Source organism: Marmota monax, unplaced genomic scaffold (genome assembly GCF_021218885.2).
Source record: "Marmota monax isolate L192 unplaced genomic scaffold, Marmota_monax_Labrador192_F-V1.1 WCK01_AAM20220418_F8-fsc00017, whole genome shotgun sequence".
Taxonomy (NCBI): domain Eukaryota; kingdom Metazoa; phylum Chordata; class Mammalia; order Rodentia; family Sciuridae; genus Marmota; species Marmota monax.
This window is the reverse complement of record NW_026695241.1, coordinates 6,636,624-6,657,164: the sequence shown is the minus strand read 5'-3', so window position 1 is coordinate 6,657,164 and position 20,541 is coordinate 6,636,624. Positions and strand designations below refer to the sequence as shown.

At 39.3% G+C, this 20,541-nt stretch overlaps 2 protein-coding genes and 1 pseudogene across 7 annotated transcripts in view; 1 reads left to right on the top strand and 2 right to left on the bottom strand.

Annotated features, from left to right (window-relative positions):
• Efcab11 (EF-hand calcium binding domain 11) overlaps window positions 1-13,173 on the bottom strand; it is a 157,789-nt gene extending 144,616 nt beyond the window's left edge. For 3 of the 4 annotated variants that reach the window (XM_046440683.2, XM_046440682.2, XM_046440679.2), the window contains exons 1-3: window positions 12,991-13,173; window positions 12,382-12,477; window positions 8,506-8,551 (exon numbers count right to left, since the gene is read on the bottom strand). In XM_046440683.2, coding sequence (XP_046296639.1) covers window positions 8,506-8,551; window positions 12,382-12,477; window positions 12,991-13,065 — 217 coding nt within the window. In that variant the 5' untranslated portion in view covers window positions 13,066-13,173. The remainder of the gene's footprint in view (window positions 1-8,505; window positions 8,552-12,381; window positions 12,478-12,990) is intronic. The other variant, XM_046440678.2, reaches the window with a different exon arrangement.
• Window positions 1,588-4,872, bottom strand: LOC131424007 (large ribosomal subunit protein eL6-like; annotated as a pseudogene).
• Window positions 13,174-14,347: 1,174 nt separating the features above from the next.
• Tdp1 (tyrosyl-DNA phosphodiesterase 1) overlaps window positions 14,348-20,541 on the top strand; it is a 77,572-nt gene continuing 71,378 nt past the window's right edge. The window contains exons 1-4 of one of the 3 annotated variants that reach the window (XM_046440674.1): window positions 14,348-14,448; window positions 16,560-17,122; window positions 19,068-19,111; window positions 20,186-20,241. In XM_046440674.1, coding sequence (XP_046296630.1) covers window positions 16,564-17,122; window positions 19,068-19,111; window positions 20,186-20,241 — 659 coding nt within the window. In that variant the 5' untranslated portion in view covers window positions 14,348-14,448; window positions 16,560-16,563. The other 2 variants (XM_046440676.2, XM_046440675.2) reach the window with 2 other exon arrangements.

Below are 20,541 nucleotides of genomic sequence, written 5' to 3'. Positions count from 1 at the left end.
CAGATGACTAATTTACTTTGTAACCTTTTGAAATCTATTTTAAAATTAATTATTAGCAAAAGATGCTGAAAAAGGAAGCATCATAATGATCTAATTGAGAAATGGATGTGAGAGTTGTTCTTTGATACTAAATGCAAGAAAATGTGGGCAGGAGCAGGTCCCTGAGCATGTCTTCAAAGTCAGAAAGCCCTCAGCCACAGGAAGATTATTGCTGGTGCAAAAAAAAAAAAAAAAAAAAAAACCAGATGAAGCAATCCTTTGGCCATGATGAACCTGAGAAAATGTTCCATAATAACGCAGTATTCGTTATACGTAAGAGAACCCGGGCATGGGAGAAATCACATGAACATACCAAACGTGGAGAGGTGTCTTGACTGGGAACTCATCAAAAGGAAGCTGGATGAGTGCAGTGAATGTCTGAAATAGTTCTGCAGGACAGCTAAATAAAAGCTGAGAACTCATAAAGGAGAGGAGACTTTGTGAATTTCATGAACATCAGCTGTCTTCAGCTACTAGTCAAACCTTTCTCCAATATAAGAAAAAAGAAATGCAGGGGAATTTTGTTAAAAAAAAAGAAATATCAGCGGCATACCTGGAACACTCAGTCACCAAGAATCAGCCCTTACATCAGAACACTCATGCATAGGAGAAGCTTTTGGAAAACAACAAAGATGAGAAAACTTCTGCCAAATTTGAACCTTCAGAGTTCATCCCAGAGCAAAACTGGGTGAACACAATATGTGTGGGAAAACGTGTTCACGAAGTCATGTCTTACTAAACTTAAGAGTATATATGTGATGAGGAGATCTGTGAATAGACTGAATGGGGGGAGAGTTCTGAAGGGAATCAACCTTTACATCAGAGACTCACACGGGTAAACAATGGAGGAACTCTTTCTTCCAGGACTCACTCCTTTCTGCACAGCAGAGAACTAAGGAAAGGAAAGTAAACCTTCATATTAACTCTTCCAGAGTTAAGGAAAAAAGATCTTCAGTGTTGAATGAAATTAATTCAAAATCAGAAAGAAAATCTTTGAGAATAATGATAAGGTGGGTGCCTTCAACAACACATCAGAGAAGTCACCAACAGAGAAATACCACATAACAAGCAGGGGAAGGGCTCCTAAAAATCGAAACCCTATCAACATGAAGAATGTGGGAAATTCTTCTGCTTAAGTCAGAACTCCTTGTAGACTGGAAATACTCACATACAAACACCATGGAAAAAATGTAGAAAATAATTCACAAAGATGTTAAAACTAACTGAACATCAAAGAAACAGTATTTTGAATATTTGAAGGTATCAAAATTTTCAGTAAATTCAAAGTTTAGAGAAATTAGGGATTATGTCCAAAACATGTTCTTCTAGTAATAATATTATAAAAATCATATCATATAGGATCTCTAAACTTGTATACAAACATAATAAATGTCCAATTTAAATATCATTAAGATATCTTACCATCTGATAAGATATCTTATTGATATTTATAATATCTTATTGATATTACATGAAGTAATATTTAACCAGATTAAAAATATCTTGCTGGTGCTGGGGTTGTGGCTCAGTGGCAGAGTGCTTGCCTAGCATGTGCGAGACACTGGGTTTGATCCTCAGCACCATAAAAATAAATAAATTAAATAAAAGTACAGTGTCCAACTACAACTAAAAAAATTTTTTTTTTAAATATATCATGCCACCATGTTTTGTGCAATAGAAAAGTGACTTTGACATAGTAAGTGAAACGGTCATTTAGTAAAGAAACAAGGCTGACATTAAGTTTTCAATGATATCTCCATCAGCAAATATAATCTATGCAACTAATATTTACATAAAATTTGCCAAAATAAGATTTCCAATTGTTAACAACACAAGTCTAAGTGAAAGAAACTATAACTTGTAGTACTCATTATATACAAAAACAAAAAAAGTATTATGTGCAGAAAACATCATCACTGCTTTTTACATTTAATATTTTAAATGTAAAATTTCACAATATGCAAAAGCAGAGATAATAACTGTAACAAATACCCAGAGAAACAGCACCCAGACTTAATAAATGTTTAGAAGAGAGACAACAGAAAATGTGAATCAAAGGTTTTGAAGCACTGTCGGTATTATTTTTCCTTTTGTATTTGGTAGAATTCCCCAGTAAAGTCATTTGGTCCTAGAGTCTTCTTTGTGGGAAGGGTTTTAACTACAAATTAAATTTCTTTTTATAGAGATAGAACTACTCAGGTTACCTATTTCTCCTTGAGTGAGCTCTAGTCATTTTTAATCTTTCAAGAAATCTGGTCATTTCATCTAAGTTGTCAAATTGTTGACATACAGTTGTTCATAATGCCATTTCCTTTAAATAACTGTGGAACTCATAATATCATCTCTCATTCCGGATATAGATAACCTGTGCCTCAGAAATTATTAGTGTTATGACTTTCCAAGTCCTATTTTTAAGGCATCCCATAACATTTGAAAAATGTTGACTTTTCATTTTAAGTCAAAGAACTTTCTAATTTTTGCCTTTTGACTTTTTTTGACATGAGTTATTTAGAAATATGCTATTCACCAAATATCCACATTTATATTTAATGGATCAGCTTATGATCAATCTTATGACTGTGTGGACTTAAAGAGAATGTGTTCTCGGGGCTGGAGCTGTACATAGCTTAGTGGTAGAGTACTTGCCTAGCATGTGTGAGGCACTGGGTTTGATCCTCAGCATCACATAAAAATAAATAAATAAAGGAATTGTGTCCATGTACAACTAAAAAAATTTTTTTAAAAAGAGAATGTGTTCTTTGATGTTGAAAGGGAAACTTGTCAGTCTTGTTCAAGTCTTCTATGGACTTAATGATTTTATGTCTAACTGCATTATTATTGATAGAAATGTTGCTATCTCCTGCCATTGTTATGGATTTGTCCAATTTTTCTTCTCAGTTTTTGTTTCATGTATTCTGAATTTTCATTATTAGAGATATAAAGGTTTAGAACTGTTTAATCCTCTTGATGAATTGACACTTTATCATTATGAAATGACTCTCCCTACCCCTGGTACTATTCCCTTTCCTGAAGTCAACTTCATCTGATATTAACATACCTACTTGAGCTTTCCTTTGATTAGAGTTAGTACAACATATATTTTTTCATCTTTTTATTTTTGACCTTTATGTACCTTTATATTTAAAGTAGGCTTCTTGCAGGCAACACAGGGTCAGGTCCTACTTTTTTTGTCCAACTTGACAGTATCTGCCTTTTAATTTAGCTGTTGAAACCATTTCCATATAATAAAAATAGTATATGTGGTTAGGTATTATTCTATTATATTGCTATTTGTCTATTTCTATCTACTCTTAGTTCCTATCTTATTTTTAATATATCAGTTATTTAATTAGGTTCTTGGTAAGAAGTTTAGAACACAAATTTTTAAGGATAAACCCACAATGGATCACATGTGGCCCTGGAACTGAGGAATGGCTTAGATTTGGGGTAAAATTTGAGAGTCCACAACTTTCTGCGCTGCTCTATAATCTTGTCTTTTGCTTGTCTGTGTTGAAGATTGCACCTTCCTGGTATCTGGGCATCCACACTTCTTCTTGAAGTAAGCGTCAGTGAGGTGTTTGGGATTTTCACGTTGCTGATATCAATCTTTGAAGAGGTGGCAATAACAAATTTCTGGTGTGTTCTCCACAGAGGAACTTGATTGAGGGAAAGAAGTCCCATCACAAATAGCAAGCCACTACTCAGGTGCTTCAGGAAAACCACTCTGGCCTCTGTGGCACCCAGTGAGGATGATCAAGATGGTCCAGGAGTGGTGCTGGCTCCCAGTCTCCCACATGCTGACTGGGGGTTTCTTGTGGTGGCTCAACAGCTTACGTGGCACATCTTCAGTCAGGTAGTATCTAGGCATTTTGGGAAGCTTAACCACCCTGGAACCACGGTTCTTGTCACCACTGACTGGTAGCAAGAACCTTCTCCTTTTCAGCCTTGGACTTAGCAGCTGAGTACTTCCTCTCGTACGTGGGCTTTCAGGAATACACAGCAGACCTGGAGTATGTGCCAATTCCTCCCAGGACTGGGTTTCGGCTGCAGAGGAGCTTCCCTTTCTTGGGTTTCTCGTCTGTAGGTTCTCCCTTTTTAACCTTGCCAACAGCATCAGCCTTCTGGGCTCCATATTTTTTCTCCTTAGTGTCTGGCTTCTCAACCTTTTCACATACCATCTTACAAGATGGGAAAGAGCCCTTCTCTTGAATAAAATATTTTATTTCCTTTTCTGTCTTAAACTCTGCTGTATTCTCTTAGTGGCTACTTTATTAGGAGCCACATCTTCAAAATGTAACTATTCTCAAGTGATATCAACACCACTCAGGTATACAATAAACATCTGTATTCCATTTTCTCCCCCTATAGCTTAATTGAGGTAAAATTGAAGTACAGTAAAATTCACATATTTGAAGTATGCAGTTTGATCAGTTTTGACTTGTGTGTAACCAATACAATCAATGTAAAAAGGATTTCCATTACTTTTTTTAATTTGAAATCATGCAAACTGTTTCCTGCATGATTTATTACATTAGAAATCAATCACCTTAAGATATATAGAACCCCACCCCCACATAAACTATTTCAAGATTAAATGGCACATTTATAAATATTTTAGAGGTCAAGGAAGAAAATAAATAAAAAGTGCTTTGAACTAAGTGATAACAAAAACTTAAAATATCAGGATCTCTGGGATGAAACAGTACTCAGATGCACATTTATAACTTAAAGTACTTGTATCAGAAAAAAGCTAGAATAACAAATTATTTTCAAATTGTGTGGGCAGGAAAAAAATAAGAGTCGGAGCAGAAATATATGAAATAAAGAAATAATTCAATTAAAATTTGATAAAAATAAACAAGTCTAATCAAGAAAAAAGCAAGAACACAAAAATTAATATCAATGGAAAGGGAGCTAACAAAATAACCATACCAATGCTAAAATTACATTAAGGTAATATTACAATTGTATGCCAACATATGTGATAGCTTACATATCTATATTAGAGAAGGATCTGTGTGCTGCTGAGAAGCAAGCGTATTTAGTCACTGATGGATGAAATATTCTATATATGTTTGTTAAGTCTAAATTATCAATTGTATTTTTTAAAAACTTTTTTTAGTTGTAATTGGACATAATACCTTTATTTATCTATTTATTTTTATGTGGTGCTGAGGATCAAACCCAGTGCCTCACACGTGCTAGGCAAATGCTCTACTGCTGAGCCACAACCCCAGCCCCATCAATTGTATTTTTTACTTCCATAGCTTCTTTATTTAGTTTTTGTTTGGAGGATTTATCCAGTGGTGACAGAGGCATGTTAAAGTTACCCAGTATTATTGTGTTGTACCCACATTTTCAACATTATTTATTTGTCCACTGGTATTTGTGATATTATCATCATTAATTTAAACATTATGAACTCCATAATTCATGATTATTTTTGCTTTAATTGGTCAATTATCTTCTGAAGATATTTAAATAGTAAAAAGTACTTTGTATTTAACCACGTAGTTACTATATCTGGTACTCTTCATTCCTTGGGGTAGATCCAGAATTCCATCTGGTACTGCTTTCTTCTGCCTACATGATTTCCTTTAATATCTCTTGTAAAGTAAATCTCCTCTTGATAAATTCAGCATATAAAGCTTAAAGTCTTAATTATTTTTTAAAGCAGTGCTGGGACACTGAATTGCACCAAGTCCTGAAAGTCTTGATTTTACTTTCATTTTTGAAAGATATTTTGTTTGGCATAGAATTCTAGGTTCTTTTATTTTTTAACCTCTATTGTCTCCTGACTTAAATAATTTCCTATAAAAAGTCTGCTGTCAACTTTATCTTTGTTCCTCTTTATATAAAGTGTCTCCCTCACCCATTTTTTTTTTTTTTAACTTTATCATTGGTTGTAAGTTATTTCATTTTTATGTGACTGGGTATAGTTTTTTTTCCCCCAAGTTTCTTGTGCTTGGGTTTCACTGAATCTGAAGTTTATAGCTTTACTTACTTTAGAAAAACCTTCCTTTTACTTAACTATGTTTTTCTGCCCCTACCTCTCTCTCTCCTTTCCTCTGGGAGTTCCAATTGCACTTATATTTGTGCAATTTGGCTCCCTGAAGTCATTCCGCTCACTGCTATTTATTTTTTAAGTCTTTTCTTTCCTCTTTGTGTTTCATGTTAGTTTCTATTGTTTTCAAGTTCATAGTTTTCATCTCTTAAAGTTTGATTAGGAGCTTTTTTAATGTTTTCCATCTCTCAATCCTTCTTCTGACTGAATTAAAGGTAGACAGGCACTCTCTCTGTACTACCTCTATAACTCTTCCTAACATTTATTACAAAGACTTTTAAAAAGAAAGAAAATGCCAAGCAGTCAAACACACACAGGAGCCAGCTTAAGGGGCACTCACTGGTCAAATCTGTGAGAACTGAGCATTAAAATAATTAAATACAGTAATGAGTTATAAATTATTAAAAACATAGAAATCAATTAGTCTACATTGATAGCAGAGAGACAGATAAAGAAGGAAATTTCTTGATAGTAGAATGTCAAGGGCTGATAGAAGGAGGCTTTGGGAGTAGAAAAATCATTATTTTCCAACTATTATGGCAAAACTAGATTGGACAAGAATAATAAATGGATATCAAATCTAGGGAGAAATTCTGACAAGAAGAATATTTGCATTGACTTAAAAGTGCCTTTCCACAGACTACCAATTAATTGCAATGGAAGACAATAAAAAATAAATGACACAATGGAGAAATTAAACAACATCTTGACTGGTGATAAAATGAATGTCATCTTTGAGACACAAATGGATACTATATGCCTTCAAATGAGTACCCAGAAGAAAAGCAATTCATCTAAACAGTATTCTGGCCAGGAAGTCAAGATCCCAGTCTAATCACAAAGTATATCAACTGAACAAAATGAGGAATGTTCTTTAAAAATAAAAACAAAAAGGTAAGGGGCATACTGTGTTCTAAAAAAAAAAAATCTATGTTACAAGAAAAGCAAAAAAGGGAAAACAAAAAGACTGCAGAGACATTTCAAATTAAAGAAGGCTAAAGAGATATAAAACCAAAAACTAATTCCTAGAGTAAAGGGGGAATAATGTAACTAGAACAACTGACAACAATGGAATATAGATGGTAAATTAGATTAAAATGGAGCATTGATATAAACTTATGAAGTAGATAAGTATGCAGGATTATGCACACTATGGGCTGTAGTTGAGGATGAAGGTGGGGAAAACACTAACAGTAAGTGAATCTGGGTAGAGTGCATAGCTATACTCTATTACGTTTATTTTGCAACTCTGTGTAAGCTTTATTTCCACATGCAGGTCATTACTGAAAAGCCATTCCAGAACATCCTGGATCCTATCCCCTTCACATAAATGGTTTCTCTCTCTTATCTCTCTTGTTCTTCTTCGCTAAATCATTCTGTTAAGCTTAAAAACATGTTCTTACATTTAAAAAAACCAAACAAACAAAAAAGCAAATAAGGGCTGGGGTTATGGCTCAGTGGTAGAATGCTTGCCTAGTATGTGTGAGGCACTGGGTTTGATCCTCAGCATCACATAAAAATAAATGAATAAAATAAAGGTATGATGTCCATCTACAATTAAAAATATTAAAAAAAAAACAAATAAAATATCTACAGCCATTCCAGAATTACTGAAAAACTTATCTATTTGTTGTCACTTTTTTTCACTCTCCATTTATCCTCAACCCACTCTAGCCTGGCCTCCAGCCGTCACCACACGTTGAAATTCCTCTTGCTGATGTAACCAACACTTCCAGGTTACCACCTCCAACAGATACCCTTCAGTTCTTAAGCTACTTGACCTTTCAGTAGCATTTGGTAATGGTGACCATAGTCTCTCCACTAGAACAGCCACTTCCCTAGGTTTTGATCAAATACCGCTGATTTTCTTTCCACCCACTGCCATTCCTAAGTCACCTAGTCTCTTCCTCATCCTCTGAGTACTATTAGTTACAGTTCCTAAGGTTCTCAGTCCTCCCTCCCTCCCTCCCTCTCCCCCTCCCTCCCCCCCCCCTCTAGGGTGGTCTCATCCATTCCATAATTTAAAAACTATCTACATGCTGATGACTACCAAATTTATTTCTTTAATCCACAGTTGGACTTCTAGTCTCCCCCCACCCCAAACACTCTCCCCCAGTCTTCCCATTCAGAGTCACCTCCATTCACCCAGTTGCTCAAAAAACATTATGAGTGACATTTTTGTCTTTATGCTTTTCAATGGCTTAATGTTTCCTACTGTAAACACATTTTAGTTTTAAACTAATTAATCAAATATAAAAACCCAAAACTTTCTTTTGAGTGATAGAAATAAAATAAAGATGTGCTTAACCAACACACAGTACCTGGTTTTTTTCTTGTTTTTAATTTTAGTTTTGTGAGTCACTAAATAAAGGTACTAAAACTAAAATTAACATTTATATTACCAGAAGTACTGGAATTTTTTGAAGACATCACAGAATCCGCTTCTATCTAGAAGAAAGGAGAAAATAATAACATGTAAGTTATCAAGTGTTTTAACAGAACAAGTTCTTAATCTTGGGGTAAGGGATTTATTTGATAAGAAACCATCTTTACTGAACCCAGCAGACAAGTCGCTCAGCAGCTATAATCGTTATTTTACTTTGCTGTCAACGTCTATAAGCTAAAGATTTTATCGGACCTCAAAACTTTATAACATTGACCAATATGTGTAAAGCACATAAAGTCAATTTGGCTGTACCATATAGATCGCAAGCTGTAAGGCAACCTTTCTGCTTAAGACAAAAACAAGAAATTGTTACAATGGGCTCCATGGCTTTATTTTTATTTTTCCTGATTATAAAAGTAATCCCTGGTTGATATAGAAAATGAAAATTTTTTTAATTATGAAGAAGAAAAAAAATTTTTTTAATTCTTCAATGAAAACTACTTTTAGCATTTTGGTCTAGCCTAGATTTTTTTTTCTTAATCCCTATGTGATTTAAAACATTTGAGAACACACTGTGTAAAGTTTGAGAACCTGATTTCACCAGATATTAAAATGAAGCTTTTCCCCACATTGTTACAAGGGCTTTATAAACTTTTGGGGACTAGAACCCTGAGAGCATCTAACATACTTTCCTCTCCTTCAGTCTGGAATTCACCAGTCTTAGAGTCCCTGCGTTTTCCTGGCTTCTCTCGGCCCTCCCAAATGGCTCCCACTCCATATTCTTCATGGAATCTCCTGCCTACCCTTACCTGTTGACATCCTCAGTGTTCTCTCCTCAGACCACTGCTCCTCAAACAAGATTTCTGCAAAATCGTCCTTGGTAATTCCATTCACCCTTGTGTTTTGAGCTACTTGTTATACACAAAGGAATCCAAAATCTATCTCTAGCCTTTACTTCTCCACCCAATTTCAGTTCCTACATCTAAGAGAGGTAGCAAAATCTGAGATATTTTCACCATCATAACTTCCACAGTCACACAGCATCTGATGAGTGAATGCAGCTGAAACTCCCACAGTCACCTGAAACTCGGCATGCCCTATAATGAACCAGCTCCCTGTGGACCTGCTCCATCTGAATTTTCTTACTTGGTGGCATCACAGTCCCTCTGGTCTTGATGATCACACCACTGTTTTACCACCACCATGTCCAGTCAAACACCAGGGCAAAATTCATCCCAACATCCCCAAAGTACTCCTACACCCTTCTCATCACAATAGCCTAGCTCCTCTAGTCAAAACGACACCCTGGCTCCTACTATAACTGCCTTTAGTTAGGCCCACCTTCTTTGTCACCTTCTCTTCCTGTTCTTAAATCTCTTCTCTATCTTGAAACCTATCAGAGTTTTATCTGCCTGTCTACACTCCACTGTAAACCACTTCAAGGTAGGGACTGTGTTTAACTCATCTTTACCTTCCTAGCCACTAGCAAGTGTTCCTTTTGTTAAACAGGTACACTTAATTTCATCCTGTAAACAACGGCAGAGTATATTCATTATTTACTATATAAGTGTTTTGTTTATTAAATATTATTGTATGTTATGGTTTTTTAAAATAACTTTTTCAAAATATACCTTTTTCCCGGGAGGGGTAGCACATGCCTATAAGCTCAGCTATTGGGGAAGCTGAGGTAAAGGACGTCCATTTCCAGGCCAACCTGGGCAATTTAGTGAGACCTTGTTTCAAAATACACAGAAGGCTAGGGGTATAACTCAGTGATAGGGTTCGCCTGTGTCCAATCCCCAGCACCACACACAAAAATATACTTTCTATTATAGGAATTTTACATATTATCTCATTTAATTTCCTGAACTAAAGTCAGTAAATATTTCATATGTTCAAAGTAATATCCAAAAATTAAACCCCAATTCTCAATCTAGTATAAAATTTAAAATTATTAAATTTCATGTAATGCCACCTATTTAATAAAAGTTCATTGTACAAATGTCTGGTAAATATATAGGTGATTTGATATGTTAGTACTTTACTGTTTGGTTTCCTGTAGTCAGCTAAATATTTCACTTGCCTAAAAAATAAAATCCAAAAGCTCAATTCAGAAGTAAAAATCTGTTCAATTTCATGGAGTATATATACAGTCTATTACCAAATCACTGTACCTGTCATCACATTCCTCATGAATTCTAAAGTTGAAATGAAAGAAGTAAATATTCTTGAGGGTGATAAAGGCAAAATGAGACAAGATAGCTTTCTAGTTGAATATAATGCTTTAAAGGCTGAGTCTTTTCAGCTGATCTGCTTTGAATTCCAGCTGAGATGACTGCAGGTTAGCAGGAGAGCTGCAATTTCAGAGAGCCAGCCCTGATGAGCTCAGTAACTGGCCTTTCAGGAACTAAGCATCTCCGAATAAGCACTCTGGGTTGCTCATGCAACCTGTCTGGGTCAATAGGACACATTTACTATGTTGTGAAGCATTTCAACACTCTGAAGGGTGCAGAAGTGGGACTTCACAGGTCCCTGGCTGCACTAGGCTTGCAATCTGACACAGTAGTAGAGACCATGCATGCAGAACTGACTGCTGAGTTGTTTGGTCTAACAAGAGAATAAGGAAGGGCATTCCAGGCAGAGCTCTAAGTGGTCCTTTTGCAGTTTTATTTCTTGAATCTGGATAGCATCTTGACCCCGATGCTTAACAAGAAAGCATTCATCTCTAGAATGCAGGTAACAGGCAAGCAGAACAGCACAAAGACTGTGTGAACAGGAAACCTGTTCTGAAGTAGAAGGTTCATTGAGACTCAGCTCAATTCTCATTATTGGTGAATTGGTGCAATCTTTTCTGAAGAGCAATATCAAACAAAATTGCAAATGTACATATTGCAGAACCTAGCAGCTCTACTGCTAAGAATTACACATTCACAAGGACATAAATCTATGAGTTTGTGTGTTTATATAGATATAAATGGATGCTTAATGCAACAATGTTTGTAGGAATGAAAAATAATGAAAACAAAAAAAAATGACCAAAGAGAGATCATTACACAATTATTATTTTGGTATCAGGGATTGAACTCAGGGAACTCAACCACTGAGCCACATCTCCAGCTCTATATTGTATTTTATTTAGAGACAGGGTCTCACTGAGTTGCTTAGCACCTCGCTTTTGCTGAGGATGGCTTTGAACTTGAAATCCTTCTGCCTCAGCCTCCCTAGCTGCTGGGATGACAGGTGTGCGCCACCGCACTTGGCTATACAACTAATTTTTAAAATGAGGCAGTGGTGTGTGCTTTCAGGTTGCTGTAAAAACATTAAAATAAAATAGGCATAGTATGTACCTAATGTTTTCAATGGAAGACTATGCATATAGTTCGTCATTTTGAAATTTTTGAAAAAAAATTTGAAACGATACATAAGAACCTGGTTAATAATGGTAAACCCTGAGAAGTTGAGACCCTCTAGTTGAAAGAGATTTTCTTTTTACTATGTGAATGTATAACTTTTATAATTTAAACAAAGCAAAAAAAGTTTTAATTTAATGTGAATAGACACTGCAGATAACCTCCTAGATGAATTCCTTCTGTTACCAACATCCTTCTCCCAGTCTTCCCTGTTGACATCTCACTAGCATCTCATATTTAATATAACTATTAGCAGCTTGGTGGAGATATATGTTTCGTGGGCTCCAATGAGACATCTCTAATTCATTCTTGAATTGGGCCCTTAAAAGGAAAGAGGAAAATTCAGCACTGGAGACACCTCTGAAACAGCTTATAAATCACCCATGCACTTTGTAAGATCCCAAGAAAACCCCTGGGCAATTTTCTTAGGATCCATTCATATTGCATCTCCCGCATCCCCCAAGTACACAAAGAAACTTTACCTTGGAGGGCTTGTACCCAAACAGCATTACAAAAGCAACCTTAAAGTCCTCTCTGCTTAGGTAGCCTTTGTTATCTTCATCGCATGCTTTAAATACCTAAAGAATATTAAATGGTTTCAGTTAGTAAAACAAACTGTTCCCTTATTTTCATTATTATCAAATTTGAACCTCTAAAATCTAAAACTTAGCCCAGCAGAGCTTAGAAATAGAGTGGTATTATCCCAACTTTAAATCTCAAGAAATCTGCCAGAAGTGCCAAGGTCTTAACCGCTGGGCTGACGCAAATTAGTTTTCACCTTTAGGATAAATTCTACCCACAATTCCGTCCTGGAAATTAGGAAAGCGAGGCAACGAGGCTGGGGGGCTGGCTTTGAACTGGGAGAAATGCAAATTTGAAACTACGTAGCGGGGTACCGGGGTGGAGAAAGAACTTGGAAGCAGCCAAAACCAGGAGCAGGCAGCTCTGGGCTTTTCATTAATCACGACTGTTCTAAGGGTCGTCCAGGTCTCGTCTAAACAACCCGGCTGAGCCAGACGCCAGCACAGAGACTGAAATGCCCGGAGCCAAGCTGAAGTCCAAAACTTAAGAGTCACGTTCCGGACACCTACTTCCACAAACTTCTTGTGTTCCGCGGGGCTGGCTTCCCACGTCCGCCGCCGGACCCCAGCCTCGGAGAAAAACATAGCGACAGATACAACCAGTTCCTGACCACCTAGTCCAGAACCTCTCCCGCCAGAATCCGGCTCGCAGCCTCCCTCGGCCACGCCCACCGCGGCTCTGGAACTACGCCGTGCAACTCCAACGTCTCCTCCCATTGGACGGCCTCCGAGGCACTGGCGTTGATATCGCAATGCTATAGGCACAGGCTGTGTTTAACAACGTTTCCTTGGACCAGCCAGGGGCGGGGAGGCTCCCAGGCCCGCCCCCCAGCGCTTAGCTCCGCCCCTGCTTAGTTCCCTTAACTCTCTGCAAGCGATGGGAGAACCCAGCGCGCCTAGAAGCTTTACCTACGAGCTCAAGTTCATGATTTCTTTCATTCTTTGCCAACTTTGCGATAAATTCCTTTTGATTATGTTGGTCCATGGCTTTGCTAGATTTCATAGAAGACACAAAGAGTATGAACAAAGCCTAGAAGTCGAGCCAAATCCAGGATTCACGTTTAAGTCAGCAAGTCATTGGGTTGAGCACGCAGGATAGTCAGTAAGTTTGTTTTGTCCTTCGAATAACTCCAGCATCTAGCACTGTGTCTGGAACAAAGGAGATCTTCAATAAACGAAAGAAGCCGTTAGCACATTTACACAGACTTATTCCATTCAACCCTCTGAAAGTGATGCCTGGTGTGAGGGAGACCCAAGGAGTAAATAGCATAAACAGCCTCAAGTCCAAATTACATAGCAAACATCCTTATAAAAGACGAACGTCGGGAGAGTTCCGTTTCCCAGATGGGTTCATCTCTGATCCCTCTATTTTGTCAAATCGATAAATTAAAAAGAACGTTCGCATGCCTGTTTGAAAGAAGCAGGCATTCGAGGTTCTGAGTCTGATGTGGACTTGTTTAACTTTTTATTTTACAGCAGGCTTTTTTAAAGACTGAGCCCCAGCCGAGCCCGCTCTTCCCGGGACACGGGTTTTCCATTTGGCAGCTGCTTTTAATCTCAGCTCATCTTTCTCTCTCTCTCTCTCTCTCTCTCTCTCTCTCTCTCTCTCTCTCTCCTCTCTCTCTCTCTCTCTCCGCCTTTCAAAACACACCGCTGACCCCTGGGAACCTGAAGCTATGTGAACCCCTATAAACGGGTTGACCACCTTTCTGTTTCATCCCTCTTTTAAGTCACCAGTAGGTGAGCTGGGAGGGAGAGGAGGTCAGGTCTCCCATCAGCCCCCTTTGAGGAATAAACCTGTCAGTCCCTTCGGATATGGGGGTCTTTAGGACCCAGGGGCAAGATCCCCGGAAGGGGAAGCGGCTGGGCCGTGAGGCGCGCGCCGCGGCGAAATGCGTTTGAACTGCGCGCAGGCGCAGACGTCGCGCGGGGGCCGGGCCGAGGCGGCGGCGGAGGCGGTGTGGCCAGGTACGTGTTCTGCGGCCGCGGGTTGCGCGCGGTGTCTAGTCCTGCGTCCCTCGACTGCCCGGCTCGCTGTGCGGAGGAGCTGGAGTCCGGAGAACCCGGCGCGTGGCGGCCGGGCTGGAGGCTGACCGCGAGGGAAGCGGCGCCGCCGGAGGACTCCGGTCGGGGTCCTCTGCCCGCGACCCCGGCTTCCTGCAGTAATAGCGCCTCTTAGCGGGCGCTCAGCCAGCGCTGCAGAGAACGACTCCTGCCCGCAGGGTGGGTGCGAGGCCCCCTCTCGCTTCTGCCGCCCTCTGCCCTTGCGGGGTGTGGTCCCCGACAGTTGTAGCGAACGCAGGTTGAGCGCGCCCCACTTGCGGGCGTGTACCTGAGCTTTCTTGGCTCGTTTCCCCCAAAGGGGGACGGTCACAGTCCACGCCTACCTCCTTCAAACAGGTCCTACAATACCATACGGAATTGTAGCCAACGTAATATTTTTAAAAAGGTAAATCGAGCCAAGTTACTCCCCTTATTAAAGTTCAGTTAGTAGAAAAAGATATAGTGTCTTTAACATGCCTTCTTCCCCCACTCCTTTCATCCCGGACCATTACCTTTCTTGCATAAATCCTTCTTCTGATCCTGCAATTCTATGACCCTGTTCTCACCTTCCAGCCTTTGCCGGTTGGGTTCCCTCTCCCCGGAATGCTCTTCACTTCATGTTTTAGCTGTCTGGGTCCGTTTTATCCTCCGGGTCCCACTCATTAATTTCTTCAGAGATTGTTCCTAAGTAAGGTCATCCCTGTAAAATGTGAAGAGTGTGTGAAATCACCTTAGCTAATTGAATTTTTATGTTGTTAATCTCTCTTCCACTCTAGAAGCAGACTCTCCCAGGACAGAAACTGTATATTGTTAATTTCTTATTCCCAGTGCTCAGTACACAGTAGCTGTTCAATACGCGTGTATTAAGTCAATGAATTGGGGTAGGTAAGCATGATGCTTATTTCACAGCTGAGGAAAACCAGGCTCAGCCGTTATCCAATCTGCCCGCTGCACATGAACCACATAGTTTAAGAATTCAAAAGAAAGTAGATCTTACATTCTGAGTAATTTTTCCTGAGATGGCTCTTGTTTTTAATAGTCACACAACTGTAGCCACTGAAGTAGTTCTTTGAAAGTGAGTTGTGATACCTTAGATACTCCTAGCTAGCAATCCTTTAGAATCTAGAACTCTAGGGGATCCTACCTTTAAAAAAACAATAAGTAAATAAAAACAAGTTAACTAATATGTCTAAGCCGCTTTAAGTAGAAGTTAAACAGCAGATCATTCTGGATGTCTGTCTTAGAGAACCTGGCAATCAGACCGAGTTAACTGTAACAATACATTTCTAACAATTTTAGTTGTCTCATTTGCTTAACCTTGCAGATTAGAAATAGTTCATGAAAATATCTACACTGAGTCTTCACAACCCCCTAGAAGATAATAAAATAGTAGAAATTAACAGAAAACTTTTAGAAAGCAGATATGAGGGCTCAAGAGACCTAGACAGAGTCTAGGGTGTCACTTATTACAGGAACCAGTGGCCCCATCCACCTCTGCGGTTCCAAATGCTTTGACTGTAAAATGGTGTCCATGCAGGTGAGGGTAATAGTCACCCTGTGTCTGGAAGGAGTGTCTCCATACACTCTTCATAAAAGTTCCTTAAAATGTATCATTTACAGAAGAAACCTTGTCTGACTTGACTAGTAATTAATTGAAAAAGTCAGGTGAGAAATTGTGAAAAATGATAGGCACTTTAAAAAAATTTTTTTTTTTTTTTTTGCTTTGAAGTATGAATGTGTATTCATTTGAAAATCTTTTTTTAGGAAAGGGGGTTGACTCCAACCCCCTTTCCTAGGGGATCTAAACAAGGTCTGGATTCTAAGACAAGGGTGGAGGAGGAGATGGTGACTAGGATTTTTGCTATTGTCAACTTCCTGTAGCAGATTCTGGTAACAGTTACGTGGCTTAACCTCTGAGAGGTGTCATAAGTGCTGCTTGTTGCAGAAGCTCATCTGATAGGGAATTTGAGAGCAGCGAAGTCATTTTGCCAATGGCGTGGTGAATGGGAAATGATATTTCTGCCTTTCTGTTCCAGAAGCATGTCTCAGGAAGGCAGTTACGGGAGGTGGACCATATCCAGTAGTGATGAAAGTGAGGATGAGAAGCCCAAAACGGACAAGCCATCAACATCCTCTCTCTCCCATGCTGGGCAGGGAACAGCCAGTGAGCCACGGTTCAACTGTTCCGAAGCTCGAAAAGCTGCTCACAGGAGGCAGACATCACCTGTGCAATACAGCAGTGCAGATTTGGCTCCACCTCCCAAAAAGCAGAAAAGTGGTTCCCAAGAAGAGCTAGGCTGGTGTCTCTCCAGCAGTGATGATGAACTGCAACCAGAAACTCAGAAGAAGCAGGCGGAGAATGTGGAGGTCAAAGAGGAAAAAGACCTCTCCTCTCCCAAAGATAGTGCTGCCCAGAGAACTGGAAACCATGGCCTTCCTGCCAGCCACAGGCACAAAAGAGAGGAAGACGAGTATGAGACCTCAGGGGAAGGCCAAGACATTTGGGACATGCTTGACAAAGGGAATCCCTTCCAGTTCTACCTCACTAGAGTCTCAGGAATTAAGCCCAAGTACAACTCCAAAGCCCTCCACATCAAGGGTAAGAATGCGGACATCAGGAGCTGTGGATTTGGCCTTGACAGGTTTCTCAGTGAACCAAGGAGGCAGCCTGGAATGATCTCCAGGAACCCTCCTTTGTGGTCCTAACTACTCTAGGGAAAAAAATTTTTTGACAAGTTTTTGGCTGTAGGCTGGGGATTCAGGGAAATTGAAGCAAATGCATGATGTGACCAGCACGGTATATTTATACAGCAGATGTATGCAATAAGCATAATTCCCCTTCATTCAGGTTAACTTTTTTCTGGTTCATACTCAAGAATAGATTATGTTCACTGTCAATAATTTTTTTATTTGTCAAATATATAATTGCATATTCAATTTCTTCTGGGTGATGTATAAATGCTGGTGGGTTTAATTCCATACTGTAGTAAATTGGATTCTACAGGTTTTCATTTTCAGAATCTTTTATCTGGGTACTTTGAAGAGATAAGATAGTTGTCAGTGTTTTTATCTTGTTTGAGAGAGAGCAACACAGGAAATGGGGAACTCTGCAAAGCTTGGGTTCCATAATAAAAATGAAAAAGACTGACTGTGAGCACCAAGATCTTATGTGGGTGGGTGACACCATGAGAGGAACTCTGCCTTCATTGTAACCCCACAGTAACTTTATGAGTAGGTGGTCCAGAGTAGATGGTCCAGCAGCAACGATGAACTATAACTGAACAGGTGATGGATCTGCAGTTTAGAAAAACTAAGAGAACTGTCTGAGATCACAGAGCTGGTAATGGTAAGACTGTGGTTTAAATCCAGGCATGCAGGACCCAAGTCCCTGCTAATTGATACACCATGCTGACACATGCCATCACTGGAGGTTGTCTAGAAGGTCTCATGGAAGAGAGGACATCAGTGGCCTGGCCCTTGAAAGATACATAGGGTTTGGGGAAAAAGGGGCTAGGCATACAGCTCATGGATAGAGTGCTCACCCATCCTACATATGGCTCCAGGTTCGCTCCTCAGCACCAACAGTTTAGAAGGTGGAGGGGGGCAAGGATGTATCACAGGTTCTTTTAATTGTGCAGCTCTCCCAATAAGCTAGGAACTTCCTTAATCCATTAAGTCCAAAGTTTTCAATTCTGTGTAGGATGATGGAACATAATGGGTTAAGAATATTTTCATGTTCTTTCAAAGTCTTTGTATCCCAGCAGGTAGCTCGATGTCTAGAAGACAGAAGTCACTAAGTGAATGTCAGATAAGTAAATGAGCCCACTGTTAGTCCTCAGAGGCCACCTAAGGGGTGAGAGCAAGCTGGAGCATGATGTCCCGGATCGAACCTGGACTCTGCCTTTTCCTAACTGTGTGGTCCTGGGCAGCCTCCTACGGAGACTGCTCTTCCACAGAACAGGATTATCAGACCCTCCCTCAAAATGACTGGGAGGAAGGAGTTAATACACCAAAAATACCAAAAATGGTACCTGGCGTCTAGGAAGCCCTGTGCAGGTGCAGTTGTTAGGATCGAAGACAGTAATGATCCTAGTGTAGTTCATGAGCTAAAGTAAAGCTTGAGTGAGTGCCGCGTGGAGTCTCATAGAGTGACCAGAGCACCGCAGATATGAGTTTAGAATGCTGAGAACCAAGAGCTCTCAGGCTTCAGAGGGAGGCAGTGGGGACTCGGATGACTACTGGAAGGAGGTGGACTCAGAAATCCTGGAAAGGACAGGTATGAGTGACTTCAAAAAATGGCCATTCATCTGGTACTTAAGTTGTAGATTTTAGTTTTGTATATATATAATATGTTTATATATATACATATTAAATAGCATAGGGAAATTTTTCTTGGATTTTTACAAAACATTAAAACCTAGCTTTATAATAACTTTTCACTTAACTGTTTTCTGAACCAAATCTTGGTCAGTGACTTAAATAATTGTTATAACTAGAGGATTTTTATCTGAATACAAATCGTATTTATGTTTTTGTCTTTATAGATATTTTGTCTCCTCTATTTGGCACACTTGTTTCTTCAGCTCAGGTGAGTCTGTGGGTAAAAAAAAGTCAAATAACTTTATAAGAAAATATGAGAGGTGGGGACACATGTCAGTCCCATCCAGATCCCTAAGATAGTAAGTTCCTTGAAGCTGGCCTCCCATAGCATAGTTTTAGAATGCATGGCCATGGACATAGAGTACATCATGTGACTGTCACTCTCAGTAAATCATCTGACTCTTGATCAGGCCACAAATTCACTTTGGACTGTCCAGCTTTAAAGACTTCTCTTCTGGACACTGATGATCACATGGGACTCATGCAGCCTTCTAGGAAGGTGTGGGTGGAGCCAGTGCAAGTTTGATTTGATTTGGAAAAAGCAAAATTCCCTGCATCTACCAAAAAGAAGTGAATAGAAATTAGGAGTTCGCTATATGTTCCATGGCTCCTGCCTGCCTGAGCTGGTCCCTTTGTGTGATAAATCATAACAGGACGAGTGCTCTGTGGCCTTTGTTTTTGGTTTGGCCCTGAGAGTCCTGGTCTCTGTGGAATGTGGGGTGTACTTGCAGGCACTCAGCTAGACTGCCCAGGCACAAGAAGATCATGTCGTCAAGATGGGACTTATAAGCCTAGTGCATGTGCAGTCCCAGGTGCCTGTGTACCAGGCTATCCAGTAAGTCAGGCTGAAGGGACATGTCTTTTTCCAATAGTTCTGGGCTCCTTGTCTTGAGCATCTGTCTTTTTAGTGTAATCATCTAGGGAGGAAAAGAATACATTTATAAGCCCCCTTATTTAAATTAATCTCAGGACTACTAGAACTAACATAAGAACACCCTCTTGAGAAGTATAAACACTGCCAAGACGTGCAGAGGTAATTTCCATAGAACCTATTTTCTTGTGTGTTTGGATCCATTTATGTGGGGTTCTTCAGCCACATATTCCTTTAAGACAGAAATTAGGTTTATTCATGAGTATTGTACCGTAACTGTAGATTTATAAAAAAATATATGTAATACATTATTATTTTAGAGTTTCTTTCAATTTTATAACCAAACAGTTCTTATGAACTGCTTGGTTGAATCACCTATGGCTTAGTTGCTTTTCTTTTTTCTTTGTCTAGTTCAACTACTGTTTTGATGTAGTCTGGCTCGTAAAGCAGTATCCGCCAGAGTTCAGGTGAGTTAAAGGGTCATGGCACACAGTAAACTACAATGCTGTGAAACACGAGAGTTGCATTGCTCAGGCAAAAGCTGCCTTTTTTTAAGTATTTCTTTTGAGTCATTGAAATCATATAGACATGAAATTATTTGGGGAGAACAGCATTAAAATCTTTTTAATCATACACATTCTTTTTGCCAATCTTAGTGCTTTTCTCTGTGTTCTATCCAGAATGGAAAAGGACAAATTCTACCTCAGAAAACAAAACTTCGTGTCCAGTGTTAATATGAAGGAAATGGTCATCTCCATCTTAACCAG